General features: G+C 51.2%; 1 protein-coding gene across 2 annotated transcripts in view; it reads right to left on the bottom strand.

Moving 5' to 3' along the window:
* Positions 1-21,876: 21,876 nt before the first annotated feature.
* The window catches only part of LOC119114857 (corrinoid adenosyltransferase), a 33,456-nt gene continuing 28,168 nt past the window's right edge, over positions 21,877-27,164 (bottom strand). The window contains exon 4 of one of the 2 annotated variants that reach the window (XM_037238907.1): positions 21,877-22,190. In XM_037238907.1, coding sequence (XP_037094802.1) covers positions 21,951-22,190 — 240 coding nt within the window. In that variant the 3' untranslated portion in view covers positions 21,877-21,950. The remainder of the gene's footprint in view (positions 22,191-27,164) is intronic. The other variant, XM_037238906.1, reaches the window with a different exon arrangement.

Genomic DNA, 27,164 nt, shown 5'->3' with positions numbered 1-27,164 from the left:
GGTCAACCTCAGGGCTTACTTCAGGAACTTTTCTAAAAAGAAAGGCCGGTGACCGGAGGGGGGAGTTAAAAGTGGAAGTTGTTTTCACTCTTTATTCAAGTGGTATGGCTGCTATACTAGATATGCTTCTAGAGCTGTTTCTGACTGCTGCACAATCTCGCCTATACGACCCATCTATGCCATTCGGGAAGTAAGGTTATGCGGCTTCCCAAAATCATTCTTTCATTTCAACATTATCTTTCCTGGGACGCGTAATTCCACGGGCGGGTAGGCATTTTGGGTCATTGAAGAGGCATCTGTCTCCACAAGGTAGGTACCAACACACAGACTGGACATCGGCTGGTAAGAATTTTGAAAGTGAATCGATGGCTCACAGGGCGACAGATTTTTCATGCGTCTTCATTTCGCTGGCTGCTTTTCAAGAGATAATGTTTGTCAGAACATTTTAGGCGGAAGCAAATTCGGAAGCTTGAAACTGCCGAAGACAACGTGACGAAAGCCATAAAACTGGAGATTTTCCTTCAACTGCCAAGCCACAGGATGAAGGTCCTTCTGTCATATACCCCTTATCTGAGCCCTGCTCCCGTCCGCCGTCGGCGGCCACTGCCCAGGCCCGGCTGTGTCCTGAATGGCTGATTGCGAACTGATCGTATGGCTGCTCTGTTGCATACCTCTGGATCACCACTGCTCGTAATTGGTGTGTAAAACAAATTGGATACTTGCAACAGTATCTTTTTTCCAAATTATCTCTCCTTACCCCACACCACTCCTGAAAAAACTCCGGGAAGTTGTCTGCCTTAGGCATGAATTGGCTCAACGGCTATTTAATTGTCCATCGTTCACCGTAGACAACTTAATCCGCTTTTCTGCGTAGGCAGGGGCGTAGCCAGAGCCTTGCTAATGGGGAGCACGGGGCCGACAAAAGCCGGTCTTATGGTGACGCCCAGCAAATCCCCCTGATATAGCCGACTTGTTAACAAGGGATACGGCGTTACATAAAATTAGTAAGATACAGCTTACTTGTTAACAACAGATGCAGTTTTCTTCGTTTCATTGCTATTTTTACCTTGCAACCAGAACAGAAGCCATAAGCCACCATAAAATTAATTCTGTCTGTATTTTGAGGTCAATGAACTGCAGACATCAGGCGCCGAACGATCGCGTGGAATAAATCACCGGTGTCCCTAACTTACAATGGTTTATTGGGCTCTCAATAAACCGATAGGATTCAGAAGCTTTGTCAGAATGCTTTACCTGGGTTTTACAAACATTAAGGACTTTGCAAAGTTCGATTGTAGATCGATATGCTTGATCGAAATTTGAACATGAAAATTTGATCGTAGATCGAGTGGTCAACAATACGTATCAACATGGCCAAGCCATGTTTGTCTGGGAGTATTTAACATTCAGTCAGATTCGTTTTGTGACACAATTTATGTAGTGCGGTTTTTAACGTGCACGCTCGCAAATCTAAGCAAAAAAACCTCGACGCTAGGCGTCGCAGTTCCCATAAGCCGCGCAGCATCAGCCCAGTAGCCAATACTGAGCCGTGGTCAGCGGGCGGACGAAAATGATAACGCTCCTAAAAGAGGTACCTTTGAAGGTTGTAGGACATCAAATCTTACGTTTAGAAGGCAGTCTGGGGGTATATTTCATGTGTGCTATTTTTAGATCGATGATAAGAACGGAGTGGCCCTTACAGCACCGCGATGGGGTGCTGGAATCTGCTGGTGGAACTGGAAGAGTAAATGCAGAATTTCTATTTTTCGTGTTTTTACAGGCCTTATCTGTCCAGAAGACAGATAAACACGGCGCCCGCCGTCTGGCGGCACTTGCAGTGGCTGACGCCGTTCGGTTTTACGGAAGCTGCAACCCAGGCCATCGCTGTCCTTGCTCTCGAGGTTGCGGGCGAGCACGTTCAAACCTTTTGATGTATTTTTTTAAACTAATCCATTCTGAAAAAATGAACGTTCTCAGGCAAACATGGGATGACCTTGCTCGTTTTGCTTTCAATTCATTTCGACCCTATCTATTCAACAATAATGAGAACCCCACTTCACTCAGCAATAATGAGACCTCTTATATCATTACGGGCAAGGGGGCGTTGAGTAGAACACCAGGGGTACCTTACGGTTTCCGATCAAGGGCTGAAGGGCCATTCTGTCTCATCGCAAAGTGTCTTCTGGCTGCCATTGTGGCGACACGGGGTGGGATCTCCCTGTCGATCCGGAAGCCACTAGAAGGATGTATTATACCGTGTTGTTCCCGTCCCTGACACAGGAGGTCCTCTGACCCGCGCAGCCGACACCGGATCAGCACAGGAACTCTCATTGACGCAACAGCATGCCTGATCGCCCGCAGGTGGTCCAATGATTGTCACATAGACCACAGTGTCATGTTTTTCAACGTTCTTCATAGATATTGAGGACTCCTCGAACGTAGAATGTAGATGAGATGGGGGTCCCAAATCTGTCTTAGCATGGCTAATCCATGTTCGTCTTGAAATGTTCAAGGTTCAGTCTGAATTAATTATTGATAAAAATAAACTATGTCACATGGTTTACAGCGTGCGCGCTCGCAGGTCATAGCAATAATAGCCTCGGCCCCCGGCGCTACAGCCTCCATAGGCCGCGCAGCGTCGGCCTGTGGCTGGACACTAAGCGATAGCCGATAAGCAAACGAAAAATATGGCACAAATTGAGGAAGATGGCTAGTGAACTAGGCAAATCCGCATGCATGTTTAATGTGGTGCAAAAGTAAGCTAAACTCAACTTTAAGCTGAAAAGTGAGGGGCCGGTTAACATTGTTGCCCTCCACCTTGAAAAGTGGGGGTCATAGCCCTCTTGTCCCCCACTCCCCACCCCACCCCTCCCCCCGTTTCTACACCCTTGATTGCCTCATACTTGTTCATAAAATACATCTATACTGCATTTTCAAAATCCGCTGGCTGAGCGCAAGGTTGACGAGGACAGGGACAAGCTTGATGTAATGGAACATGAAAGGGAATGCTGGAACGTGCTGCATCTGTTAGCACGAAGACTGGCCTCTTCGACTATGGAGTGCGATATACATTGCCTGTCTTTATTCTAGACATTTGTGTGAGACTATCATTGTTCACAAGACACGTCGTGCCAGGTTCAGTGGTCTTCCATTTGGGCTGCTTAACGTTGGCTTAGGGAACTGTTGTTCAAGTGGTTGCCATATGCCGCGATGCAGAGTGAGTTAATGCCGAATGTGTGTCATGATGTATGAGTTGCTTGCTTTGTCCGCTCTTGTTCATGCCGTTTCTCGCTCACCCAATTTGTTTTGCATCTCGCTCTGAAGATCAATACGCAATAGCCATATTTGCACACATGTGTGGAAACCCGCGTCAGTCAGCTTCAGATGTGGAACGCTGCCGCTCGGTGCAGACTGCGAGCGCTGGCGGTAGCTGAGAGAGTGAAAGTGATGTTTGCTGCCGATGACATTTTAGGAAAGGGTATGTCCTCGAGCGGAGACTTCACTCGGTTCTCCACTGCGGCTAACCTCCACCCCAGCAACAGCCCCGTCATGTCGCACAACCACGCACCCCACAGGACGTCCAGAGCAAATATCAGACACATTCCGCACGTTTGTGCTTCCAAGGGTCAGCGCTGGCACGGAAAAAGCAAAACTTTTCATCGGAATGAGGAAGCTGAACTTGCTTTGGCTCGACCTACGAACCTCAGCAAGCAGGTCTGCGGTACTATACAGCAGCCCGCGTGCTGTAAGGGTTACCTGGCCTTTTGCCAACCAAACGTGGGGTGTATTTTGATGTTGAGCAGAGTTTTACGGAAAGATTGAGACGAGCTGAAAGTATCACGGGTGGAGGAACTGTTCGGATAACCGTTCTCGTTTAGTCTGTGGACACCATTTCGACCAGCTAATTCGCCGGCCGTTACCAGTAGCTATTGAGTCCTGAGAGGGGACGTATGGCGTTTGACTTTCAATCACGTATGTGTTATAACCCAACTTGAATCTTTTCAACACCTGGCATTCGGATCAGGGTCTTTTAACTATGAGTATAGCGCTCTACCAACTGAGCAAACCGGGAATGCCTCCCAGCTTTAGGGTGGAAGCGGCTCAACATTGCGGGATGGCTCAGCGGGGGGGGGGGGGGGGAGGCAGGGCCAAGCGTGGGTGGTGGCTTAAAATTGGGGTTAGGGGGCCCTGGCTTCCTCAGGGACGTACAAAGTTTCGCACGTGGCTCTGGTCAGAGTGCGAGGCGTGCGGACCGGGTCAGGTGAGGTCAGATCGGTCGGACCGGACATCAAGCAAACTTGGTAAACTTGGACATCAAGGAGTCTGGCCGGTGAGTCCGCTGGTTTGCCGGATGACGTAAGACACAAGTTCGCCGGTGGTCAGTTGCTATCACAGTCAATAGACGCGCGCCATCACGTGGGTACGCTGGGCTTTCAAACTCATTCCCAAGCAAGGCGCCCAACAGCACAGCCCTATGCCACGCAGTCCATTCATGGGCCCGCTGCCCAACACGTGAAGCACCGGAGCCCACGACAGCCGGCACGACGTGCAGGCGAATCACGGCGTAACCCGACTCCAGATGTCATCCCGATGCCGGCTCTGGGTGACACGCCGCGCGCCCCGCCTACCGGAGCACTTTGGCCCCGCCGCTTCTGCCGCCGCGGCCTTGTAAGTGGCAGTTAGTGGAGTGCCGGAGCCGACTCTGACTCCGGCTTGCTATGCCTCTGGTTCTAACTCTGATTCTAGCTTCAGTTTTGGCTCTGAGTCTGGCTCCAGCTCCGACTCGACTTCGGCGTCGGCTTCGGTTTCGGTTCCAGCTTCGACTTTGGCTTCGGCTTTGGCTTCGGCTCCGGTTCCGGCTCCGGCTGCGCCTTCAGTTCCGTCCCTAGCCACAGAACCAGTTGGTGTCCAGCTGTGAGACAGCGAGCTTGTCCGCTGTTCACAGGCAAACTGATGTCGTTTCCTACTTGGTGCGCTGACCGGTCGCGTTTGAGAACGATGCATCTCACATTCGGCCGACAAAGCTGGGAAATGTCAGTCAGTTGTGCTGCTGCCCAGCCAGCGTGCTTGACCGACAAGTCCACTGGAACAATTCGGAAAGCGATCGGTCGTTATCACTGCTGGTCGCAACTTTGGCGCGAGTATTGGGTGCACCCAAGATTCCAGCAGGACCACGACGGCCCAGTGCCCCAGCGCACATCATCTCGCGCGTGACCAACAGCTGCTAATGACTGCATCCTTCCGGCCCCGCCGCGCTGCCTACGGAAAAGTGAGCCGAATAATCAATCGGCTGGGTCCCTGAGGCGGGACTGCTCGCCTCGGAGTCGACCGCCGATTCATCAGAAGTTGGGTGCCCGAGGAGGCCGCCCTCAGTCGGTTCTGCCACTCGAGAAAAGAACCGGCCGACTCAGCACTAGTGCTAATGGTGACGAATGACCGTCCGGAAAATAGCGATTGGAGCTCTTGTTAGGCGGCACGCATTTCGTATTGGCCGGAAATGAGAACAAGTGGCCCCGCGAGATACCTTAACGGTTGTCCAGATTAGCTATCTCACGTGTGGCCTAGCCTGAGCTTCCCGGGTCGCGCTCACTAGCTTGAGCTTCCTGGGTTGAAAAGCGTGACAGACGCCCACCTGACAACGGTAAATGTTGATTAAGTCTTAGACTGGTTTCCATGCCATTAATTTGAATTAGATATAGATCCAGGTAAGCCAGTGACAAACCTGGGAAACGTGATGTCATTATACACACTCCGGACGAAACGGGCTCTGCACGAAATCAGTGGAGCTTCCGGGACGCCTTCGAAAAAAACGAGCAACAGTTGATTTCGGTCGACGAGATCTGGATTAAAAAAACATTCTCAGGAATTCCTCATGGAAGGCAGCAGGGAGGGCCAAAATAAAAATTGAAACATTTTGATCCAGTGCAGTTGCCATGTGTATGAACCGCTTTTGACGCGACCGACGCAGACTGATAACTAGCTTGCGGTTTATTTCGGTAGATGTAAAGGCAGATTGCGAGATAGTGTATATCTGTGTCGCCTACGTTGCTGCTACACGCTTTAATGAAGCATGAAAAATTTCCTTTCCAGGAGCTGAACATGTGCAAATCTTTCTAATGCACACATTCAAAGTACCGTAGTGCTGGCATAGGTTTGAGGCTATTTTCTTGTGCACCCCCTTTCGCAAAAACTGAATACGCGTTTGTTATCGCATATATACATATGTACCTAACATGCGTATGCCCATAAGGCATTAGTACAAAGTTTTGTATCAAGACACACAAGAATCTCCTTTATGTGCAGTATTGCCTACCCGTTTCGCATTTCACATTGTTTGGAAACTTCATGTTTCGAGCGCTGGAGCCGCCATTTTCACACTGGTTTGCAATACTGCAATAAACTTGCCCACGTTGCAACAGTCGTATTCACCGGAATAGTCAGTTTCCCTTGTAAGCGCACAGTATTCCGTATAGTTCCGGAGCATCACCATATTGGCATGACCCCCACATTTTGCTGGAGCTCCTATCAATACCGATTCCTGAAGCCGTCCCTGCGCCCGCCGGGTATCGAAATATTGACTCAATACGCAGCCATGATATTAAGAAAAGGTCAGAAAATTTCAACGAACTGCTGTGATCCGTATCGCAGCAACCAACGAAAACCCTGAGATATGAAGGGGAGGGGGCGGAACCCCCTTTCCCCGCCTAGAGTGGGGCAAAAGTATGTAACAATGTTGAAGTCCAGGGTTTGGATCCACGCATTGCCCTTACCAGCTCCCGGTGGACTCACGCCATCAGGCTTTTACCAAGCATGGTATTCGTCGTATTCGTGAATGACTATTATGGTGCGCAAGTCCACATCCAAATCCCGACTAAAATTTGCAAAATCGGGGAAACGAGTTTGGTTCGGTTCTGTTGAGCCCCAATGAGGCTGGATGAATTGTTCATTAGTTTAAGTTGATTCGAAATATAGCCAAAGATGCGTTATGCTCCTAGTTATTGCGACAGGTGAAGAACATTTTATCCGAGAATAAAACTATTGTTACGTAGGGCTTTCAATGTTACGCTTTAGAGACTTATCGTTTTCAAAGTTCGGCGCAAAAGCATGACACACCTTATCCAACAGCACATATTGGCGCCGATCGTAACCATAACACCTTACTCATGGGTACCTTCAGGTACAAAGCCCATCTAAGTGACAAAGCGCGAGTAAAGCGAAGCTCAGTTGGTAGTATATAGTAGCTTAAGACACAAAGTTCAGCGCACGTGAGCGTCGCACCTGACGGGGGTCATGTCTCCGCCGGCAATGTTTGTCTGAGTTTCCTCGTGCGGCTGACAAAAAAAAGTGCAAAGATGCATTTTTGAAGACTTCTCCACGGAAACCATGACGGATTTATAAAGTTCTGTTTCTGATGGCAACCTGGACACTTGATAACTCTCCTGAGACACTCGTTCGTGTCTCTCGATAACCACAGCGACAGTAAAAGAAAGCCGCACCATAAGTCCTAAAGTCGAAAACCGCGTGCTTTGCCTTACATGACTAACAGCAAGTCTATTGATGTTAGTTACTTAGAATCTGACTAGAGCGTGTAGTGAAAGCAAAATTTTTACCGCTGCTTGCAATAGGCAGGTGTTGGTGCAGAAACATGGCAGAACACTGGCATCGATAGCGCTGCTACGAGCTGTGTACGACTCTTGCCGAGAAAAGCATGCTTTTTAGCGAGATTCAACGCATTCTGCTGAGTTGTCCGAACCGGTTTCGCTCATTGCTGACCTGCTTGTGCCTCCATGCAGAAGCTTGTCGTACAAGTCTATACTTAGTTGACATATTTAACGTTTTGTGTTGGGTTGTGTGGCCAAACGTTGTCTGTTTTCTACCAACGATGTTTGCAAGCAAACGAGGAAGGGAAATCGGACCAATATGTTAAACTCTCTTTCTCTTTCGATCTGCACTAGAGGATGGCAAATACTTGATGGTTCATGGGTAAGGAAGTTCATATAGAAAGGTAATCAAGAAGCCTAGGAGATCTCAGGGTCTGAGCGTGTCTGATGGTAACTACAATTAGCCCTCATTTCCATCGATATTAATGAACAACATCGATGAGAACCTAATCACCGCCGCTAAGGGTCTCCTGCAGTCACCGAGCCTGCATGTCGCACTTTTGCCGACTAGATTGTTCTACCGGGAAGCTGCTTAGCCGGCCATCTGTTACACGGCAACATCAAAATTTCATTTATCCAGCTTTGGCCGATTACATTTTCTAGAAGGACCGCAATCTGCAAAAGGTTAATGCGCGTTGTGAGTTATTGCTCTGGTTCCATCACCTGCCGCGCGTGACCCCGGGCGGACTGGGGATTAATTTAGCCTCAGATAGCAGTTGCCACCGTTTGAGATCCAAATCCCGTTCGTTAAGCTGTCTACTCACGGTCAGGCCTGTCTGGATTTTCGATTGATCTTGAGTTGAAAACTCGTGGTTCTGGCGAGCGGGCGATGTGATCACCACGTCTGTGACCTTTACGTGATGTTCGCGGTGTCCTGAACGCTGGCAGCGAGTGTGCCAGGAATTTCCCGATTGCTTTCTTCAGGGCCTGGAGGATTTTTAAAAATCTGCCATCACCGCCGGCGGTCATTTAGCTGAACTGAACGCACATGACCCCGTTCTGAACGGTGGCGCTTCTGAGGTAAGGACGGTGGTTTCTGAGGTCACTGCAAGTAGTGACAAAGACGGGCCTGTTCAGCTCACCATAGGTTCAAGACTTTGAGACGTGGTATAGTTTGCATGGATTCTCAGCAAAATGGAATATACTTGCATGAGTTCAGACCGAAACACCCCGCCTGGAATAGCTGCATAACTGAAGATGAAGCGTCACACGTGTGGCGCTGTCATATTGTGGAGGCGGGCTTTCATCCATCTCGATCGTTGAGCATATGGCAGGGCAATTATGGCGGTTGCGTCGGCACTCCCCAAATGAATGGGGGTCATTTTCAAGACTGAACACGTTTGATTCAGCACATCAATCATGCCGCCATACAACGCAAAATATTGCAACAAGCTCCGAGGGTTAAACATATAACACACGCTCTCGCTCTCACTCTCTGGTCAGCTTATCGTGCATGCACGCCATTAGTAACGTTGTCGTTGGGCTCGACTTCCTCTGATCCAGTCGCTGGGAGCTGAAGGTCCTGTCCTGCTCAAGCAACAGCGCCTAGGCTTCGTTGACGACCAAGCTCCTCCCCATCCAGGGGTGGCGTATGCCGGCGTGTTCATGCATCTGCCCGGATACAGCTGCCGGTAGTGCAACGCGTGGTGACCACGAGTACAGCGTACCTGAGTGGTTCACAGTGCAGTACGGATTGTACCTGCAGGTACCCTGATTCTCGCAGCAGGGCTGAAAGTCCAGTCCGCACAAAGAAAAGTCGGCCTTGCAGTTGGGCGAGGTCGACCAGCATCTCAGTGCTGTCCCATCGGCAATAAAAGTTTCAGGTGGCACATCAGGATGAGCGAGAACGTCTGGATCGATATCTTCTTGGTGCACCTCTGCCGCTTGTAACACTAGGTACAGCACGTTTTTCGTCTCCATTCACCACCTGTTTCATATTGAAGAGGTGGTGGTGGGCTTAGTAGGCTTATAGCTGCATCTGGCCGAGTGTGGCTGGGATGGGCAGGCTGAGGTCACGTGACAGATCAAAGGTCACCGACGAGTGCCCGCAAACAGCGCACCATAGCGCTGGCTGGAGCTAACATGTATGTTTGCATGTCGTTTCGTTTGGAGGGTGACCCACAGCAACAATAGCTATGAAGCCCGATTCAGAGGGTTCATAGATGGAAAATACATGCATTCACAGAAAAAAAACGTTCAGAATCACTCGCATACAAGCCGTGCGTTATGCCACACCGATATATTGGGCTGTGGGGTAACCATCCAGCGTTTTCATGCGGGCTGGAAACTCCCATGCCTCCGACCGAGTTCAGTCGGAGGCCGGCTGCACAGCCCGGGCGCTCTCAAACATTGGCGGTATTTGCTAGCTTTAAGTTTGGACCGTGGGACACGTAGCAGCCAGTCCGGTCCGTTTCTCGATCCTGAACGCCATGTGGCCATTGAGGAGGCGGACTTTGCGTGACGCTTTTATGTCATACCTGTCTGGCACATCTCAAACCAGGCGGCGCGAGAGAATGATCTTGCAAATGGCCCCCTTAGTTCAAAACACTATACAAATGTCGAGCAGTCCCTTTAAAGAGCGTCATGGCCAGATCTTCTGTCTTTTCGCTCCTCTTCTACATGCACTGTTTCGAACTGGCAAACACTTACACGACTGCGCACATCATTACGGAGGTAGTGATGCCGATGTCGGCTCCAACCGTCCTCGCTGGATGAAGTCGTGAACACGTGCTACTGTTACTCAGGACGGGTGTTTCTCCGACATTTCAGCACTGAGTTCATAAAGCACGTGTTTTTAATATTTTCCAGCTGTTTTTGCTGCCGAGAAGTCTCGACCGTGCTGCCCCCTGGGACACGTGCGTTGGTTCCGCCTCCTGCGGTGCGAGGGTCGCAGCCACCTGCGCGACAGAAACCATCCGTGCGCAGGAGTACTGGAGAGGTGGATTGCGCAAGCGCGTCCGAGAGTCGGGCAGCTTCTGTCAGATGTGGGCAGCGTTCGTAGAAGCAACAGCTGGTGCGTTGCGTCTGATGCAGCTCCATGCGATACGCAATTTAGTGACGCCTCTCCATGTGGGACGCGGCTTAGTGACGCAGCTTCATGCAGTCGCAGCTTAGTGGCGCACTTCCAGCATTTTGTGGCAGGGTCAGATGTCGCCCTATCATAAATCTTCAAATACATTTGACAGCTCACTGGTGCGTTCAGCATGCCGCGGCAAGTGTCACCTGGTGTGCTATTCCCAGTGACAGAATGACATCGCAGACGTCCTTGACGCCCTTGGCGTGACGTGACGCCCTTGTTGACGGATGCGTGCGTGAAATGTCACATTTTTCAAGACATAGATTCACCATCTCGGCAGTTTTTTTCTTTTAAAAAGAACACCGTCTGCACCAAGACCAATCCAGTTACAAATGGCATGGTTCGCTGATACCCATTGCTACTGCAGCAAGTTTTCTCGGCATTCTTTCGTAGCGCTTAGCCTGTAATGTCTGGCGAGACCCGTATTCCCTCCAGGGTGTTGTTCTGATCTAAAAGCATACGAAAACATGGCCACCCTGGCAGTTTTCTCACCACTTTGCAACGAAACGGCCTCAAACGTCTTCTCTCGGGGATGTGCTAAGCGCTGCTGCACTTCGCGCCATTTTTGGGACGTCAAGATCTAACCGTCATCGCAGCTGCTGAGCTGGCAAAGTTCGAACGATTCGGAATCACGTTTTACAATGGCGAGGATCACTCAATTGGCGCCGAGCCCATCATCCCAGCGTCGTCTGAGGGTCTCTGAAGAGCCGACCCGTGACCTGTCAGTTGGCTGGTGACCCACTGTAGGCACGTTCCCTGCAGACTGCCATCTCGCTGCCAGCTCCGGTTTCGTGGAAGAGAAGGAGGAAAGTGATAACAAACTTGCTTGCACTTAGTGGACGTGAGCCGCGCCTGGGAGGTTTGGGGAAGTGGGTGCTTTGTTATTTAGGGACACCAGGTAAGGAGTGGATTACGTGTGACAAGGTCCCCATACAGTAATTGTCCGGCTGTAACTACGACTGGCAGCGGCGACAGCTGCCGCCGATTGCCTCCCCAGCGTACCATTTTCTGAATACCGTGCTAACATACCGATATTTTACACACGGTTTTTTACAGCACGCATTTGTGCGCATGATGTGGGCGTGCTCCGCTGTATGCTTGTTAGGTCTATTACTGAAAGAGCCAAGACAAAAACGAGAGTTAACAAAAAACTCATCTCGTAAGAACACCATCAAAGGCAGCTGGTTCAAACCGTGGCGTGGTTCATCAAAAAAGCATTGAGGACTAACGAACGCAGGCAGGCCCGGACAAATCCGGCCTTGCGAGAATTGCTAAGTACAAGCAGCACGAAAAGCAATAATCAATGCGCGATGGTGCTTCGACCGGCGCCTCTGACGGCCCACCACAGCAGTTTCGAATCAGCCGGCCGGCTGGCGACACCCACCGTGGAATCATGCACACCCCACACGCATCCGGAACAGATCCCTGACGGTCCGCTCCAGCAGTTCTGAATCAGCCGGCCGGCTGGCGACACCCACCGTGGAATTACGTACATCCCACACGTATCCGGGAAAGATCCCTGACGGCCCGCTCCAGCATTTCTGAATCAGCCGGCCGGCCAGCGACACCCACCGTGGAATCATGCACACCCCACACGCATCCGGAACAGATCCCTGACGGTCCGCTCCAGCAGTTCTAAATCAGCCGGCCGGCCAGCGACACCCACCGTGGAATCACGTACATCCCACACGCATCCGGGAAAGATCCCTGGTACTGTTCAGCTCTCATATGATGCGGATGTGCTCGCACGGATGGCAATGTAATCACTTACTTCTTGCGGCCTGTGCTTATGCAAGCGTTTACCATTGAGTTACCCTGCTGTGATTCGTCCAGTTTCCGTCAGTTTCGTGCAACCTGGTACAGGTTCGTGCCAGTTATGCGAGAGGGTCGCGCGTGGTTATTGACAAGCGGCTGCTAGCCTCGTCTCACACTTCGTAGCAATCATCGCACCAACGGAGCCCGGCACGGGACGTAACCGTGCTGTTTGCGGATGAGTGACGATGCATCTTGCCCGCCGTCGGAACGCAGTACTCGGCTCAAAACCGTGCGAGCATGCGAGGACGCACTCGAGGCATTTCACCCCGTCCGTCAGGTCCGTCCTTTGCATGTCGATAAGTTTTGTTTGATGCTTTTGTATAATATTTCGCTGTCGCATTTCGCATCGCGAATCCTGCCAAGGTCGACGTCAAAGATCCTTCAGGCGTCACACGGCGAGAGCTGAGGTGATCACTTCTGGTCGAAAGGGCTCTAAATTAACAAATCGATAACCAGCTCGTGATTAAAAATTGCGCAGCCTGCTCAGCATTGATTGGGAGCCAATTAACGCCCAGTGTGTTTGAAGATCGTGCTGACGGACGCCAGATCTGAATGGCTCCTCGATAATATTCTTCCCGGTCTTAAACGTCACGTGGCCCACAGGCTGACAGGATTTGAGTGGCGTTGCGACGGCGTAATGCATGCCTGAATGATCTTGAAATAGTTTGCACGAAATAGTTAACACATCTTCGCGGGCGTGTGGCTCAGCAACCAGGCGGTTTTACATTTTTAATAGGGCAGGGCTGTGTGCTGCACCGAATGATGTTCAAAATTGCTACCTCAGCTCAAAACCCCACACAAATTTGGAACTCTCCCTTTAATGTCTGGCACAGAAATCGGCTGGCTACCGCAAGGCGAGGTGCAAACTGGAACACAGCACTCGCGTTGGGCATGTTTGACACAGCTAGTGCTAGTTTGGTGATCAATGTCGGCTGATTACCGCTATCGGTTTAGTCGGCTGATGTCGATCTTCGGGTTTTGTAACTGCGTCATCGAACATTCACGTCGAAGTGGAGGTCGGAACATTTCAGAGGTTCTCCGGAATGTGGACGGCTGGTAGCTTGGTTACGTTTTTGGATAGAAATATTGGATCGATTTTGCTTTTACTTTCTGAGTGAGGTGGTGGCAAAATAACGCAACTTCCTGCAGTGTGTAGGACATGAAATATTGCTGAATAATGCCAAAACACTCACACCAGCACAAAACTAGACCGAAGTCTTTAAGACATATTGATCGTGTAGATGAAACTAGACCAAAGTCTATAAGACACATCGATCGTGTAGTTGAAAAAGCAGCATGCGGGAAAAGATGGGAAAATTAAGCAAATACTGTACAAACCAAAAGCTTTAAAAGCTGTATTAGCCCAGTCAGCCGCATTCAACTGTTCGTGAAATCGCAGTTATCATTTTCTTTGATCATTTTACCTGTGAAACAATAAGTAGCGTATACAATTAGTACGGACCTTCTTCAAAATCCACTCAGATGGCCACGGAGCTACCTAGCCTCGTAGCAAATGTATACAGACCGTCGGGTGACAAGGTCAACTGACATGTCTGCAACATTTGCAAGCTGATTACTTCATGTTGGATCCATAGCTGTATTTCACGTTAGTTTCATGCTAGATCATGGCTCTTGCCGGATCTTGGTTCTTGCTGGATCTTTCGGCTTATTCGCAGGCTGTATCGCAGGCCCCGATTTTTGCTAGATCATTTGCCTTCACATCTAGCTTGATCCTGGTTCCTGCTGAATTACGTCGCCTTTTTCAGATGGATCCCTAGCCTACTCCTGGTCTCGGGACCAAAGACCAGGAACAGGGCTGTTTTGACATCTTAAAAGCATTCATTCTCAATTTGAATATGGTGCGCGAAATCCAACAATCGTTTGAAAGGACCAGGAACTTCACAAAGCTGAGCGCCATCTCGCATGCGCTGGAATCGTCCAAAACCTTAGAAATGCATTACAGTGGTGCTCCGAAATGCCAACCGCGTAATTCGGCCTTGTCATTTACATTAATGGCAGGTCCTGATAGCTTGCCAGATCATGCTTACGAAATTTGTTCCAAAGGTGGAGCACACACTTTCAATTTCTAGTCGTTCGGCCAGGGGCTTATTTTTGCAAAATGAGTTGGGGGGAGAGGGACGGGGAATGAACAGAAGAAAATCACGCTACCCGTGTCAAGACCCCAATACTTTTACTCGGAATCGACCGTCCTCTCAAAGTTGGGGCTGGGCTACCATCTCTCCTCTAACGGAGCAGAAAACTTCATCCCTGTGTTCGGTGTTATGAGCCCAAAGCTACTTTGCCCATTTATCGACCTCCAATATGCTAGCACGTACGGTTAAACGACGTTACATGGCAAACGTTCAGTATATTCACGGCGTTTCAGTATATTCACGTCATTCAGTATATTCATTCAAACGTTCAGCATATTCAGTACACGGCGTTTCAAGCTGCGCCTGTGATAACTGCTGTCTTATCATAAGCACTCAGTAGTACTTCGTGGACTCCTTGCCGGCTTTTGTCCCCTGGGAGTTCCGTCTTTTGACTTTTCTACTTCGACTTATCCCTGTCCGCTCCAATCCCTGTTGACTTTTAGTCGTAGAGTTCTCCGTCGCCTTTTTTCCTTTGGCATTTTTACCGATTTGGCTTTTAACCCTATCAACTTTTTCCGATTCGACTTATATGTCTGTTAAATTCGATCCCGTAAGCTTTCTGTCCTTCGACTTTCTTATTATTCGACAAGCATTCCTTTCGACTTTTATCCCATTCGACCCTTATGCCACTCGACTGTTGTCACCTTCGTCCTTAACCATATCTGACTTTACTCCTTCTAAGAGGTTGTCGTTCGACTCTTTCCCTTTCGGCTTTGTGTCCGGACAACAGCACGACTTTGTGAAATTTCCTAAGTCCCGGAACACCTTGGTAGGTTACAAAGATCTTGTGGATCGGCTTTGCTCGCGAGATTTTGGGATAACCTGGAATTCATTTGATTGATTGGAACTATGTCAAGATATAGGTTCACTCCACACTGAGAAACGTGATCGGCTGTAGGCCCTGCATTAGTCATTTACAATCAGCTGGTCTCAAAATTGGCTGGTCGGCAAGCCGCCAGTGCTGGGTTGGCTAGCTGCGGACCCGAAAATCGGCAAGCCGCAAGCAAGCGTGCTCTCGTGCTGGGGGAAACCCCTGGTCGCCGTACACGCTGGGTTGCCTGACACCGTTTATCTTCCTTCATTGTCGCTCACCGTTGTCTCGAAGCTCCTGGGGGACTGCGGGTGGGACAACAGCTGTTTATCCCGGATCTGAGGAGTTCATGACAACTTCAGAGCATGGGTCTATGGTCTAACATGACAAGAAGGCAAGCCATAAAAAATCGTTCATGTGAATTAAAATGCATCGGCGACGATTTGATAGCAGAACAACATGAGGAAAAATATTAACATACGGTGTTACTTTGGCATTACTCAGAAGCCCAGCCCAGACCTCACAGCCTTTTCCGTGACCTAATACGTCCGTAGCAAGCCCATGGTCCATAGGGCCGGCTCGGGTCTTGAAGAACACTGCTGGCCCACATTCCCACTGCCCTACTGAGCGCCGCGCACCACCTCACACGCAGCGAGGCGCGGGGTGTGAGCTATGTCCAACATTTGTTCACGTCGGGCAAAATTGTCGGTAATGTTAAGAGCGTTCTGGCTGGCCGCCTCCAGATCGGCGCTACACATGTGCCGGCATAAATCAGCATACCGGCCGGTAATGCCCGGTCTCGTCATATTCTCAGGAGTGATGTTCTGCTGTGTGGGTCAGCGGGCAGTACAGCCACTGCCATGTCTCGGGAGTGATATTCTGCTGTGTGGGTCGGCGGGCAGTAGAGCCACTGCCATGTCTCGGGAGTGATGTTCTGCTGTGCTGGTCAGCGGGCAGCACAGTCACTGCCGTGTCTCGGGAGTGATGTTCTGCTGTGTGGGTCCGCGGGCAGTACAGTCACTGCCATGTCTCGGAAGTGATGTTCTGCTGTGTTGGTCAGCTGGCAGCACAGCCACTGCCGTGTCTCGGGAGTGATATTCTGCTGTGTGGGTCAGCGAGCAGCACAGCCTCTGTCGTGTCTTAGGAGTCACGGTGTGCTGTGTGGGACAGCGGGCAGCACTGCCTCTGCCGTGTCTCAGGAGTCACGGTGTGCTGTGTGGGTCAGCTGGCAGCACAGCCTCTGTCATGTCTCAGGAGTCATGGTGTGCTGTGTGGGTCAGCTGGCAGCACAGCCACTGCCATGTCTCGGGAGTGATGTTCTGTTGTGCTGGTCAGCGGGCAGCACAGTCACTGCCGTGTCTCGGGAGTGATGTCCTGCTGTGTTGGTCAGCTGGCAGCACAGACTCTGCCGTGTCTCAGGTGTCACGGTGTGTTGTATGGGTCAGCTGGCAGCACAGCCTCTGCCGTGTTTCAGGAGTCACGGTGTGCTGTGTGGGTCAGCTGGCAGCACAGCCTCTGTCGTGTCTCAGGAGTCACGGTGTTCTGTGTTGGTTACCGGGCAGCACAGCCCCTGCCGTGTCTCAGGTGTCACGGTGTGTTGTATGGGTCAGCGAACATGAGAGCCCCTGCCGCCGTGTCGTGTCGTCAACAGGAACAGACGTTCTGTCGACAGGTACAGCCGTTTTGCCGTTTTGTCAGGAGGTACAGCCGTTCTGTCGACAGGTGCAGCCGCTCTGCCGACGGGTACCGCTGCTCTGTCAGCACGTACAGCCGTTCATTTGACAGGTTCAGCCGTTCTGTCATCACGTACAGCCGTTCAGTCGACAGGCACAGCCGTTCTGTCGAGAGGTACAGCTGTTGGTCGCCGCGGGGACCGCTCGGCCCCAGGCTGACGGCGGCGTCAGCGCGTGAGTCGATTCCTCAGACATTTTGTTTGCGTTTATCCAGTTTTCTGGCTAATCACTGCGCTGTACACACTGGCTAGAAAATGTAAAATTTGGCCATGTGTGGAGTAAAAAGCGTCACGTTCGCTGTACGAGACAAACGGAATCCTAACGGACGCGACGACATGCGAAGCATTGCGTCCACGGTTTTCCCAAATGTCATTTCGAATTTTGTCTGTGACTTTCTGAAAAGTCATTCCGTGTTGCGGCTATGGCTCCCTGAAAAGCCATTTCGGATCCCATTTGCATACCCATGTGTATCCCAGTCCGATACACGCGTAGCAGTATTTTCCGCGACGCGGCGGACGGCTTAAAAATAGAACCATTCAGATAAAAAACGGATTTCAGGTTTCCGAGCTTGGGCGGATTCAGTGAGGAATTACGATGATAATTAATCTGCTTATCTGGTTAAAAAAAAACAGTGCTTTTAATATCACATTAGACATTGCAAGCAACGCGGCTTATATTTCACGAGCACCGCCCTTGCGGAGGGTTTTCCGTGCAACCATGCAGTTTTCACCGACTTGCAGAGGTGGCCAGTACAGCGGCTTGTCGAAGCCCAGAGCATGGCATTCTCTGGATGTCGAGACGGTCCCAGGGGGGGATTCCCACTGTGAATCGGATACGCGGGGAAGTACCTTGAGACCGGACAGGAATCGAGTTGAATGACGTGTCGAGTTGCAAGCAAGATGACTTATCAATATGGCCTTAAAAAGTCAAAAACACTGATGGGTAACGTGGTATGAGCTTCGTCCTCGGACACAATTTGCCCGCATACCACGGCAAAAGTAGCCGGTAAAACGCACTGTGTGATATGGGATGAGCGAGGCGCAGCGTATCACATGGCCAGGCGCTATCAGGTAGACGTTGTCAAAAACTAAGGTGATGGAGATGCACGCCCTCGTAGAACAACACCAACGGACCTGATCAAGAAGTTTAAGGTCCTTCGTTAGAGTTGGAGTGCCCTATTATGTGACGTGTAATGAGAGCTGAGACACATGGAGTTGGCTTAATTGGGGACAAGTGGTGGATTGCGCCAATATCGCCGACACCCCTGCAGGCATGTCTGCATTTCATGCTGATCTGATAACGCTTTGCACGCGGCCAGGGTGACGGATCCACGAGCCATCTGCCAGCAGTCGGCCTCAATTTACGTGGTCTGGCGACGACGCCGTCATCGGTCACCATCGGAGCGCCAGCCGCCGCCGCTGTTCGACGACGGGCCGCGAGAGAAGGCGCGTCGCTGCTACAAACGCTAAGAGAGATGAGGGGTAGGGATAGGGATAGAGACAGAGAGAGAGAGAGAGAGAGAGAGAGAGAGAGAGAGAGAGAGAGAGAGAGAGAGGAGAGAGAGAGAGAGAGAGAGAGAGAAGAGACAGAGAGAGAGAGAGAGAGAGAGAGAGAGAGAGAGAGAGAGAGAGAGAGAGAGAGAGAGAGATATATATATATATATATATATATATATATATATATATATATATATATATATATATATATATAGGGTTCAGAGTGCGGCCGCCGCCCTCGCCATTGGAGGTTCAGAGTGCGGCCGCCGCCCTCGCCATTGGAGGTTCAGACCGCGGCCGCCGCCCTCGCCATTAGAAGTTCAGACTGCGTTTTGGACAGGTATTTCCAGGGTGAGTCGTTGCTACCTGCTTGCGGGGAGTGCAGATGGGAATGCGGCCAGCAAAAAGCACCCGGGTACGGTGATTGAGCAGTGCAGCACCAGGCGACAAACAATTTATTAATCATGGCGTAAAAGACGGCTGCCAAAGTGAGCAGTGGGATGGCAAATGTGGGGCTAGGTAGGACAATCGGCCAGATGGTACGCCCACAAGCGTACGCCACAACGCAAATTTAAGCGGAACTTCTCAAACGTTTTGTCGCCCTCCCCGACCCTGGTTCGACTGAGCCAAAAGAAATTGCGTGCATCGTGAAATGACTTAACGGAGATTAACTTCCGTTGTGCAAGGCCTGCTCGTCTGAAAAAACAACGCTGGAGACTAAACACAAATGGCAAGGGGTAAAGGGGTTGTCAGGGGTGTTCAAACACATGCTCACTTCCTGTCAGACGTGCGAAAATGTCCAAACGATATACCCATTTTTACACAAATCTGCTAGCATAGCGTCAGCGTGATGTTAGTTGTTTTCAGACATGACCCGAAACCTGCATATGAGTGTGTGAATGCAAGTATGCGTAAATGCTGACAATGCTAAAAAAGAGCACTTGGCATCGACGGAGAGGTCGGGCTAAAAATCAACTGAATAGGAACGTAGCACCGAGCATGACAGCCAGATCTGCTTCTCCGGGGGTGGTCTGAACTCTTCCCGCCAAGAGAGGCGCGAGCTGCGGCGCGCTGGCCGCCCTCACACACCGGCCCACCCGGCAAGGCCGTCCGAGCCGTCGCCGGCCGCCACCGGGCGCAAGATTAAAGAGTTCCGCAACTATTCGGGCATTATCTTTATGATGAAACTTGGGCGCGCGCCAGCTGAACCGGCGGTCCGGGGAGCATTGGACCTTGGCGGCCACGAGGCGCGCTCCGCAGGCGTTGACGGCATCGGGCGACAAACCCAGCCACGACATTCCGCTGTCGCAACAAGGAGTATGCCAGGAGATGTGAAATGCGCGAAAGCATGCGGCAGAAGTGTTCGTGAGCCATGAAGCTCTGTCGGGCTTGAGTGTGATGCCGTGTGGTGCGGCTGAAGGTCACGCCATCAGTTGAGAATGCCAGCAGGTCGGTGTGCTTTGTGGACTTCATTCATGCAAGAGAGAACATTCTTAGCATTGTCTCTATACTTTTATTCAAGATTACACTGCATATCAGTCGTACATACAATGCATACACAAAGCGAATATGCATGAAGAGTATTTCGCTTGTCCCTACCGAATTAGAAACCATGACAAGGGAAATGTATTGCACACCGCCCAGATTCAGAACATTTCAGAAAACAGACACGACTTGATAGCGCAGGGAAGCCTCACGGAGCGCCCAAAGGAAACCGGTGCTAAACACACCATGCAACCACTAATCCAGTTCATTCGTCAGCGTCGCGACATGCTGACTCCCACTGGCATGACCGCTATCATTAGCACGGGCAGTGAAGGCCTCTGAGGAGGGAGGGGGGGGGGGTCGCTCCGCCCCTATCATTCTGAGAGCCGTAGGAGGCGGAGTAACGGCACTTTCAGCGTAGGTGGGTGCTATAGCGATCTATATTGTGCAAATTCATGCTCCTAACATATGTTGAACGTGAAATGTGGTTAAATACATAGAATTTCAAACATTGTGCGTGGCTCGGCTTTTCATCATTGTTCAGTGCTGTGATTGCTCAAATTAGACGAAATGGGACACGCCTTATTGTTGGATGATAAATGACACAATTACGATGTAACATGCATTTGGCCTAGGCCGCTAATAAATTAAAAGGCTACTATATACGGAATACAGTGCGTAATACGAAGGGAAAGCCGCAAAAGTGCGGACAAATTGTAGAACTAGGTGCTAACTACCGAGAACTAACATCGACCTAGCATGAACTCGACTAGAACTGACCTTTAACCAGTGACTCAGAATGCCCTTGGCATAGCAAGAGACAGCAATATACTAACAAGTCGCCAACTTTGCCAGAAACATCCTTTGCAGCAGACATGTTGGCAGTGTATCAGCACCAACCTCCGCGTTCTGACGCTGACTACGTTGTTGACTTCGCCAGCCTTAATTTCTAGTTGTCCGATAGAGTTGTTTTTGTTGTGCCTTATGTGACGTGCTGGTGCTTTATTCGATAGAAAAAGATACAGTTCGGCCCATTCATTCCGGCGATTTTCACGAAAAGCCTAAGCGTGCGGATTTGCCCCCCCCCCCCCCTCCACCCCCTCCACTGCGTTTAATAATAATCCAGCACTTTGCGCTCTCAGCCAAGACACTATTGGGCTCGACTTCCACACATACATTTCGCGGGGTCAAAGCTCATGTGCGGCGCCGGCGCCAGCTTCCCGAGGCCATCGAAGTGAAGGGGCAGCACCTGAGAGCACCCAGGGGGCCCATTTCCTGCGGCCGGACCACCTCGCATAGCGTCCAGGAACACAGCCAGCCGGCAAGGTAAGCCGGCCCGGGGATCAACCGAATCCGATCTCCACACCACCTGTCGTCCCCTTCGCCCTCGTCACAAACGCATACAGACTATTCTCATGCGGCCGCGACTCCACAATTCGGCGTCAAAACCCGATCTGCGTCATCGTGTGGAGCCGCCGGCCGCCAGTCACATGCCTTCCCTGCGACCAGGCGCGGTGTTTCCCTCCACGCCGCCGGTGGGGAGCCCGTGATCCCCGCCACCCCGGCGAGCGTGCTCAGCTCACGCGTTCGCCCGGACACACAGCTCAGTCTCGACTTGCTAACACAGAGACCCGCAACCTCCAACTTCTGAACTCGTCGGCCGCCGCTCACCGTCTGATACTCTCCGGCGCTCGGTGACACTACGACACTTGTGCCGCGACTAATCACTCCACGCCCCGCCATGGTAGTCCACGATCTTCAGCGACCGTCTTCGAGGCTCCATGAAGCCGCCGGACTCCACGACACCTGACGATACGACGGATACGAAGGCATTTACTCGCCACACCTCTCCTCCGCATTGTCGGCAGTGGAATCCGTTTTCGGACGGACGTAAATCTCTTCGTCGACGCCGTCCGCCTGGGCAGCGGCGCGTGCCACAGTGAATAGGAAATCCCCCAATCTGAAAGAGGCGGAGAAGACGACGTAACGGCCCGGCAATATCATCCTCAGCCAACGTGAAAATGTGGTGTCGGAAAACTGAGGGCGGCGAGGGGAGAGACGAGCTGAATGGAGACGACACTCATAAAGAGAGAAGAGGGATGGAAGGGGAAGACGAGGCATATAATGAAGGAAGAGAATTAAGCGGCATGTGAAATTCACAAAAATAGAATAATTACAACATGTGCCACACCGTGCCGCAGCAAACAGACAGGGCAGCGGCATCAGCGTGGCAGACTGGCACAATGTCATGCAATAAATATGGTGTTTATTTCCGCAAAAGAAAGCCGCTAACGCCGTGGGAATAGAGCTTGCGCACCATTTGATGCCACTTATAAGCTACAGGGATTTTGAAATATCATGAACGCTCCGGTAATGCTGCGTTCTGTTGGGCTTCCACGGTAGCCAAAACAAACACGTGGAGCACAATCGCACCGTTGGATACAGCGAGATTCCAGCTCCAGCACACCATTCTTCACATAGCTCCCACCCCACGCACGACAAATACATTTTCGCCAGCAATGGGCCAAACCTGCATGGTACGTTCATAAGAATCTGCACCGACAGAGGTGCCCCACTTTGTCAGATGATCTTTATTTTTGGGTGTTATGGTACTGAACGGCAGGTTGGCGAAATGGCTTCTAACATGAATTTAAACATGAAGCGGAGAAGTGACAGTAAATTTCTCAAAAGCTAATGGACGCGATTTCCCGCTCGGAGAAACTCAGCGACACATCATCTGGTAGCTTTTCACATGTCCACTGTCTCTTACCCACATGTCTTCAGTCCCCGCCCAGGTGCCCCGTCCTACAAACGCAGATGTCTGCCGCACCCCGCCCAGGCGCATACAGTCCCCCAGTCAGGTGATCCCCCCATATATATATATATATATATATATATATATATATATATATATATATGTATGGTGTTATACATATCATATATATGGTGCTATATATATTGTATATATATATATATATATATATATATATATATATATATTATCCCTTCTTTGGTCCAGACGTCTACGGCTCCCGCCCAGGTGTTCACCGCCCTGTGCCCGGACACATGGTCCCCGCCAGGTATCATCTGTCCACTGTCCAGACGTCTGCGCCCCCCCCCCCCTCCCCCAGGTGTTCACCGCCCTGTGCCCGGACACATGGTCCCCGCCAGGTATCATCTGTCCACTGTCCAGACGTCTACGGCTCCCGCCCAGGTGTTCACCGCCCTGTGCCCGGACACATGGTCCCCGCCAGGTATCATCTGTCCACTGTCCAGACGTCTGCGCCCCCCCCCCCCCCTCCCCTCCCCCAGGTGTTGCCCGCCCCGCCCAAACAACCCCTTCTCCTGCCCAAGTCTATGGATTCTCTCCAGGTGTTCCGTCCCGTGACCAGGCACATAATCCCTGCCCAGGTGTCGCCCGTCCCCTGCCCAGGTGTTCCTCGTCCCCCGCCCATATATACCCCGTCCTCTTCCCAGACGTCTACGGTCCCCAGCCCAGCTGTCCCCACTCGGCGTCCTCTGCTCCGGCGGCGCATCGACCACCTCGCTCCACCAGCGCGAGGCGGGGCGGCATGGCGACCCTGACACATGTCGCCGATGTAGGCCGGCGCGGCTGCAGCTCGGCTTTCGGGTCGGAGCGGCGCACGCGGACCTTGTCCCCGATGCGGCGGCGGCGGCGGCGGCGCGGCCCGCACACGCAGGCGGCACGCGGCTCTGATCGATGGCCGGAGCGGTGTGCGATCGGCCGCCGCCGCTGCCGCCGCCGCCGCCGCCGCTGTCCGTCGCCTGGCGGACCACCGTAATGGGCATCGATTGAGGCGGGGCGCGATGAGAGTCCGTGAGACGTCAGTCTTCCGTCGATCAGACCAGCAGCGGACTGTCCGGAGAGGCACGCCGCGTGTCCGGCCGTCCAGCCGCCAGCGGCAGCACGCGCACACACCGACACACACACACACACAACGGCAGCCAACGAACAAGAGCCAGGGCGTGCTGGCCGCGTGGGCGAACTGTCAGGCAATGTCGTATGCTTTCCTTTGTCTCCGTTACTGGAACATTACGCTGACACGAACAGTCTGTTTTAAGCCACGCGCTACACACGCGAGACTAAGCCAAAGGCAGGGAGTGTCAAATGGCACTGGTGTTGCGAAAGATCATGTTCTGGGGAAGCACCGCAGAACGCCAACCAATCAGCGGCGAGTGGTACAGCACCACTAGCGAAATTCGCAACGCAGCTGGCGATATACACTTATCACACTTGACATTTCGCGGTCTGAATGACCACTCAGGTCCTGCAATCGAATTTCTTTAGAACCATCCACTAGTTCGCCACTTCAGAGAACGAATTCGACCAGCGTGCCGTAACAGGACCCCGCTTCATCCTGGATGCCCACAGCAATTTCCGACCGTAGTTTTGGACTGGGAGCTTTCATATGGGCTTTGATTAGCATCTGGATGCGCCTGTTGTCATGACGGGTTGACCTCCATAAATAGTAATAACTTGCACTGTACGGGTACAAAATGGGTGCCTACGTGTTTCTCGCCTGCGATCTAATCTCTTCTTGGTTGTTTCTATGACATGTGGTGACAATAGGTCGCGTGGAAGCTATGTTTGGTGCATGTATTATTGTAGTATATCATGACGTAATTTGCGTTGAGTCAGTTGAGATCTGGTAGCTGGGCGACTCGCCGCGCGCGGGCGTGTTTTTGTCGCAGCCTTGGACGAAAGTTCGCTCTCCATTGGATTGGATTCGGCGGCGATAGAACCTATCTCAGACTTCGTGGCTTCGTGGCTTTGTGCATCACTTCATCCTGTCGTCTTTTCAGTTAACGTCATTCAGTGTCAGTTTACCTTTCGTCATTTGTGGACACTACGGTTATATTGTGACACTGTTTTATGTTGAATGCCATTGATTTTGAATTGCCTAATTATGCTTTGTGTCGCAAGTTATCATTCAGATGCCAGTGGGAATGAAGGCGGTATCTGACGTTGCATAATTCAATGTTTCGAGGGCTCACAGTCACTGTCTCCGGCCAGAATGATGCGAAGATGACACGGAGATGATACGGAGATGACAATGGGATGATACCAAAATAGTGCGGAGATGGTGCGGAGATGATACGGAGAGGATATGGAGATGATACGGAGATAGTATAGAGATGAGACGGAGATGGAGCGGATAAGACGGCAAGAAACATGCATCTAAATGGATAACCCGGAGAAGAGTTTCTTCAACACAATTACAGCGTCGCAAGGTACGTTAAAAGACAGACACCACCGGTAAGGAATTTTGAGTGAGAGCGTCTCGGAGTGATGGGAGAGCGCCTCGGAGTGATGAGGGGGGGGGGGGGGGGGTACTTAACGAACGGTAGAGACTCAGGAATCGCCAGAACCCAGAGCTCTCCAGATGGAGACCCGGAACTCGCAGGCTCACAGATCTCACCCTTCAGTAGCCGGCTGGAGGCCCCGGATAAATCGGGTGGAGGCGTGGGGCCAGCCGGGTTTGGCGCATTGTTCACAGCAAGGCGAAGAGCGTACGCCTGGAGGTGTAATAGGCAACTCGAGGTGCAATAGGCAAGCGCAGGCAGCTTAGAGGCTAGTACTTTGCGTGTAGCCGTTGGATATTGTAAGAGCATGTTGGGCGTATCATTTACCCTGACGGATTTAACGTAATTCTGAAGCTTTTTCCGCCGAAACCTTAGCAACAGTGCTTGTTGAAGAAAGTAATGAAATTGTCAGATAACCCAGATACGTTGTGCAGGCAATATCGTACAAAGTTGGCCGCTCGTTAATGACACGCAAGTGTTTTACACAATTGCCGGCTTGTTTCCTGACTGATGCCTTCATTGTGTTATACATTTTGTAGTGGTCAGTACAAAAATTATACATATAGTGAGGAAGGGGGTCACTTAAATTGACTGGTGGGATCCGATGAGGTTGAATAAACCTACCCCCAAGACCTGATTTCTCCTCGGATTTCGTCCACTTCAAAATTGAACTTGTACGACCTTCTCAACGGAAATATTGATACCTGAAAAGCTAGAATAGCTTAAGACTGGCGGGGTCTCCAGTGCTGGCTGCCTTAAAAAACAGCTCGCCAGAAGCTCTGATACACGCGTTGGATGTTGATATAAGCCTATTAGGCCTTGAATCTTTGTGGTCCTGGGTGATGAGTCGGGGTTTCTCACGTTAAAAAATTAACATTAAGTATGCCGGAGGGTGGCAATTAAACGACGTTACCAAAACGAATTGGGTAGGAATACGAAACTCGACGTTTCGAAGCTGTGCTCATGGTCAGATTTATTCGCAAAGGTTGATCAATACCGCCCCCATAATTACTCCACTCAAGAATGCATTGCACAGAATGTTTTGATTCCACCCCTCGGCATCGGAACCTTACAACGTGCCCAGCGGCTGGGGATAGGTGGCGCCGCCTGCTTCTCATCCCGGCAAAAAGGGTGGGTATCGCGGAGAATCGAACCCCGTACCTCTGGTTTCTGGACACACAGCTTAAGCACTGCACTGCCGGTAGCACGATTCCATTCCTCGACACCATTTTTGTGGTACAACCAGGTGGGAGATACACCGCTGAACCGCTAAATATCGACCAGTCACATAAGAAACGCACTTAAATGGTTCTGACGCAGGGTTAGAGCCCACCACGCACGCTCTGCCTGTAGTGGGCGCATTACAACTCCGCAAACCCAGTGGTTGCTACAGGCGCGTTCCATCGGCGGATAAGCTCTGGAAGTTATTCGGAATGTTGGAGACATTGTCCGGAATGGCATTCGGCAATGCTGATAAGGGCAACTATCCCAGATAATTTCCCGTTGCGAGGCAGAACCTTGGAAAAGTTTTCAGAGCACGGTCCAGACGGAGCATCTTTTTCGCTACGCACGGCTTTAACCGCTGATTGTGCATGGCGCATGGGAGACA

This window comes from Pollicipes pollicipes, unplaced genomic scaffold (assembly GCF_011947565.3).
Source record: "Pollicipes pollicipes isolate AB1234 unplaced genomic scaffold, Ppol_2.1 Scaffold_3087;HRSCAF=3621_pilon_pilon_pilon, whole genome shotgun sequence".
In the NCBI taxonomy this organism is placed as follows: domain Eukaryota; kingdom Metazoa; phylum Arthropoda; class Thecostraca; order Pollicipedomorpha; family Pollicipedidae; genus Pollicipes; species Pollicipes pollicipes.
The sequence above is the reverse complement of the archived record's forward strand: the minus strand, read 5'-3'. Positions and strand labels throughout refer to the sequence as shown.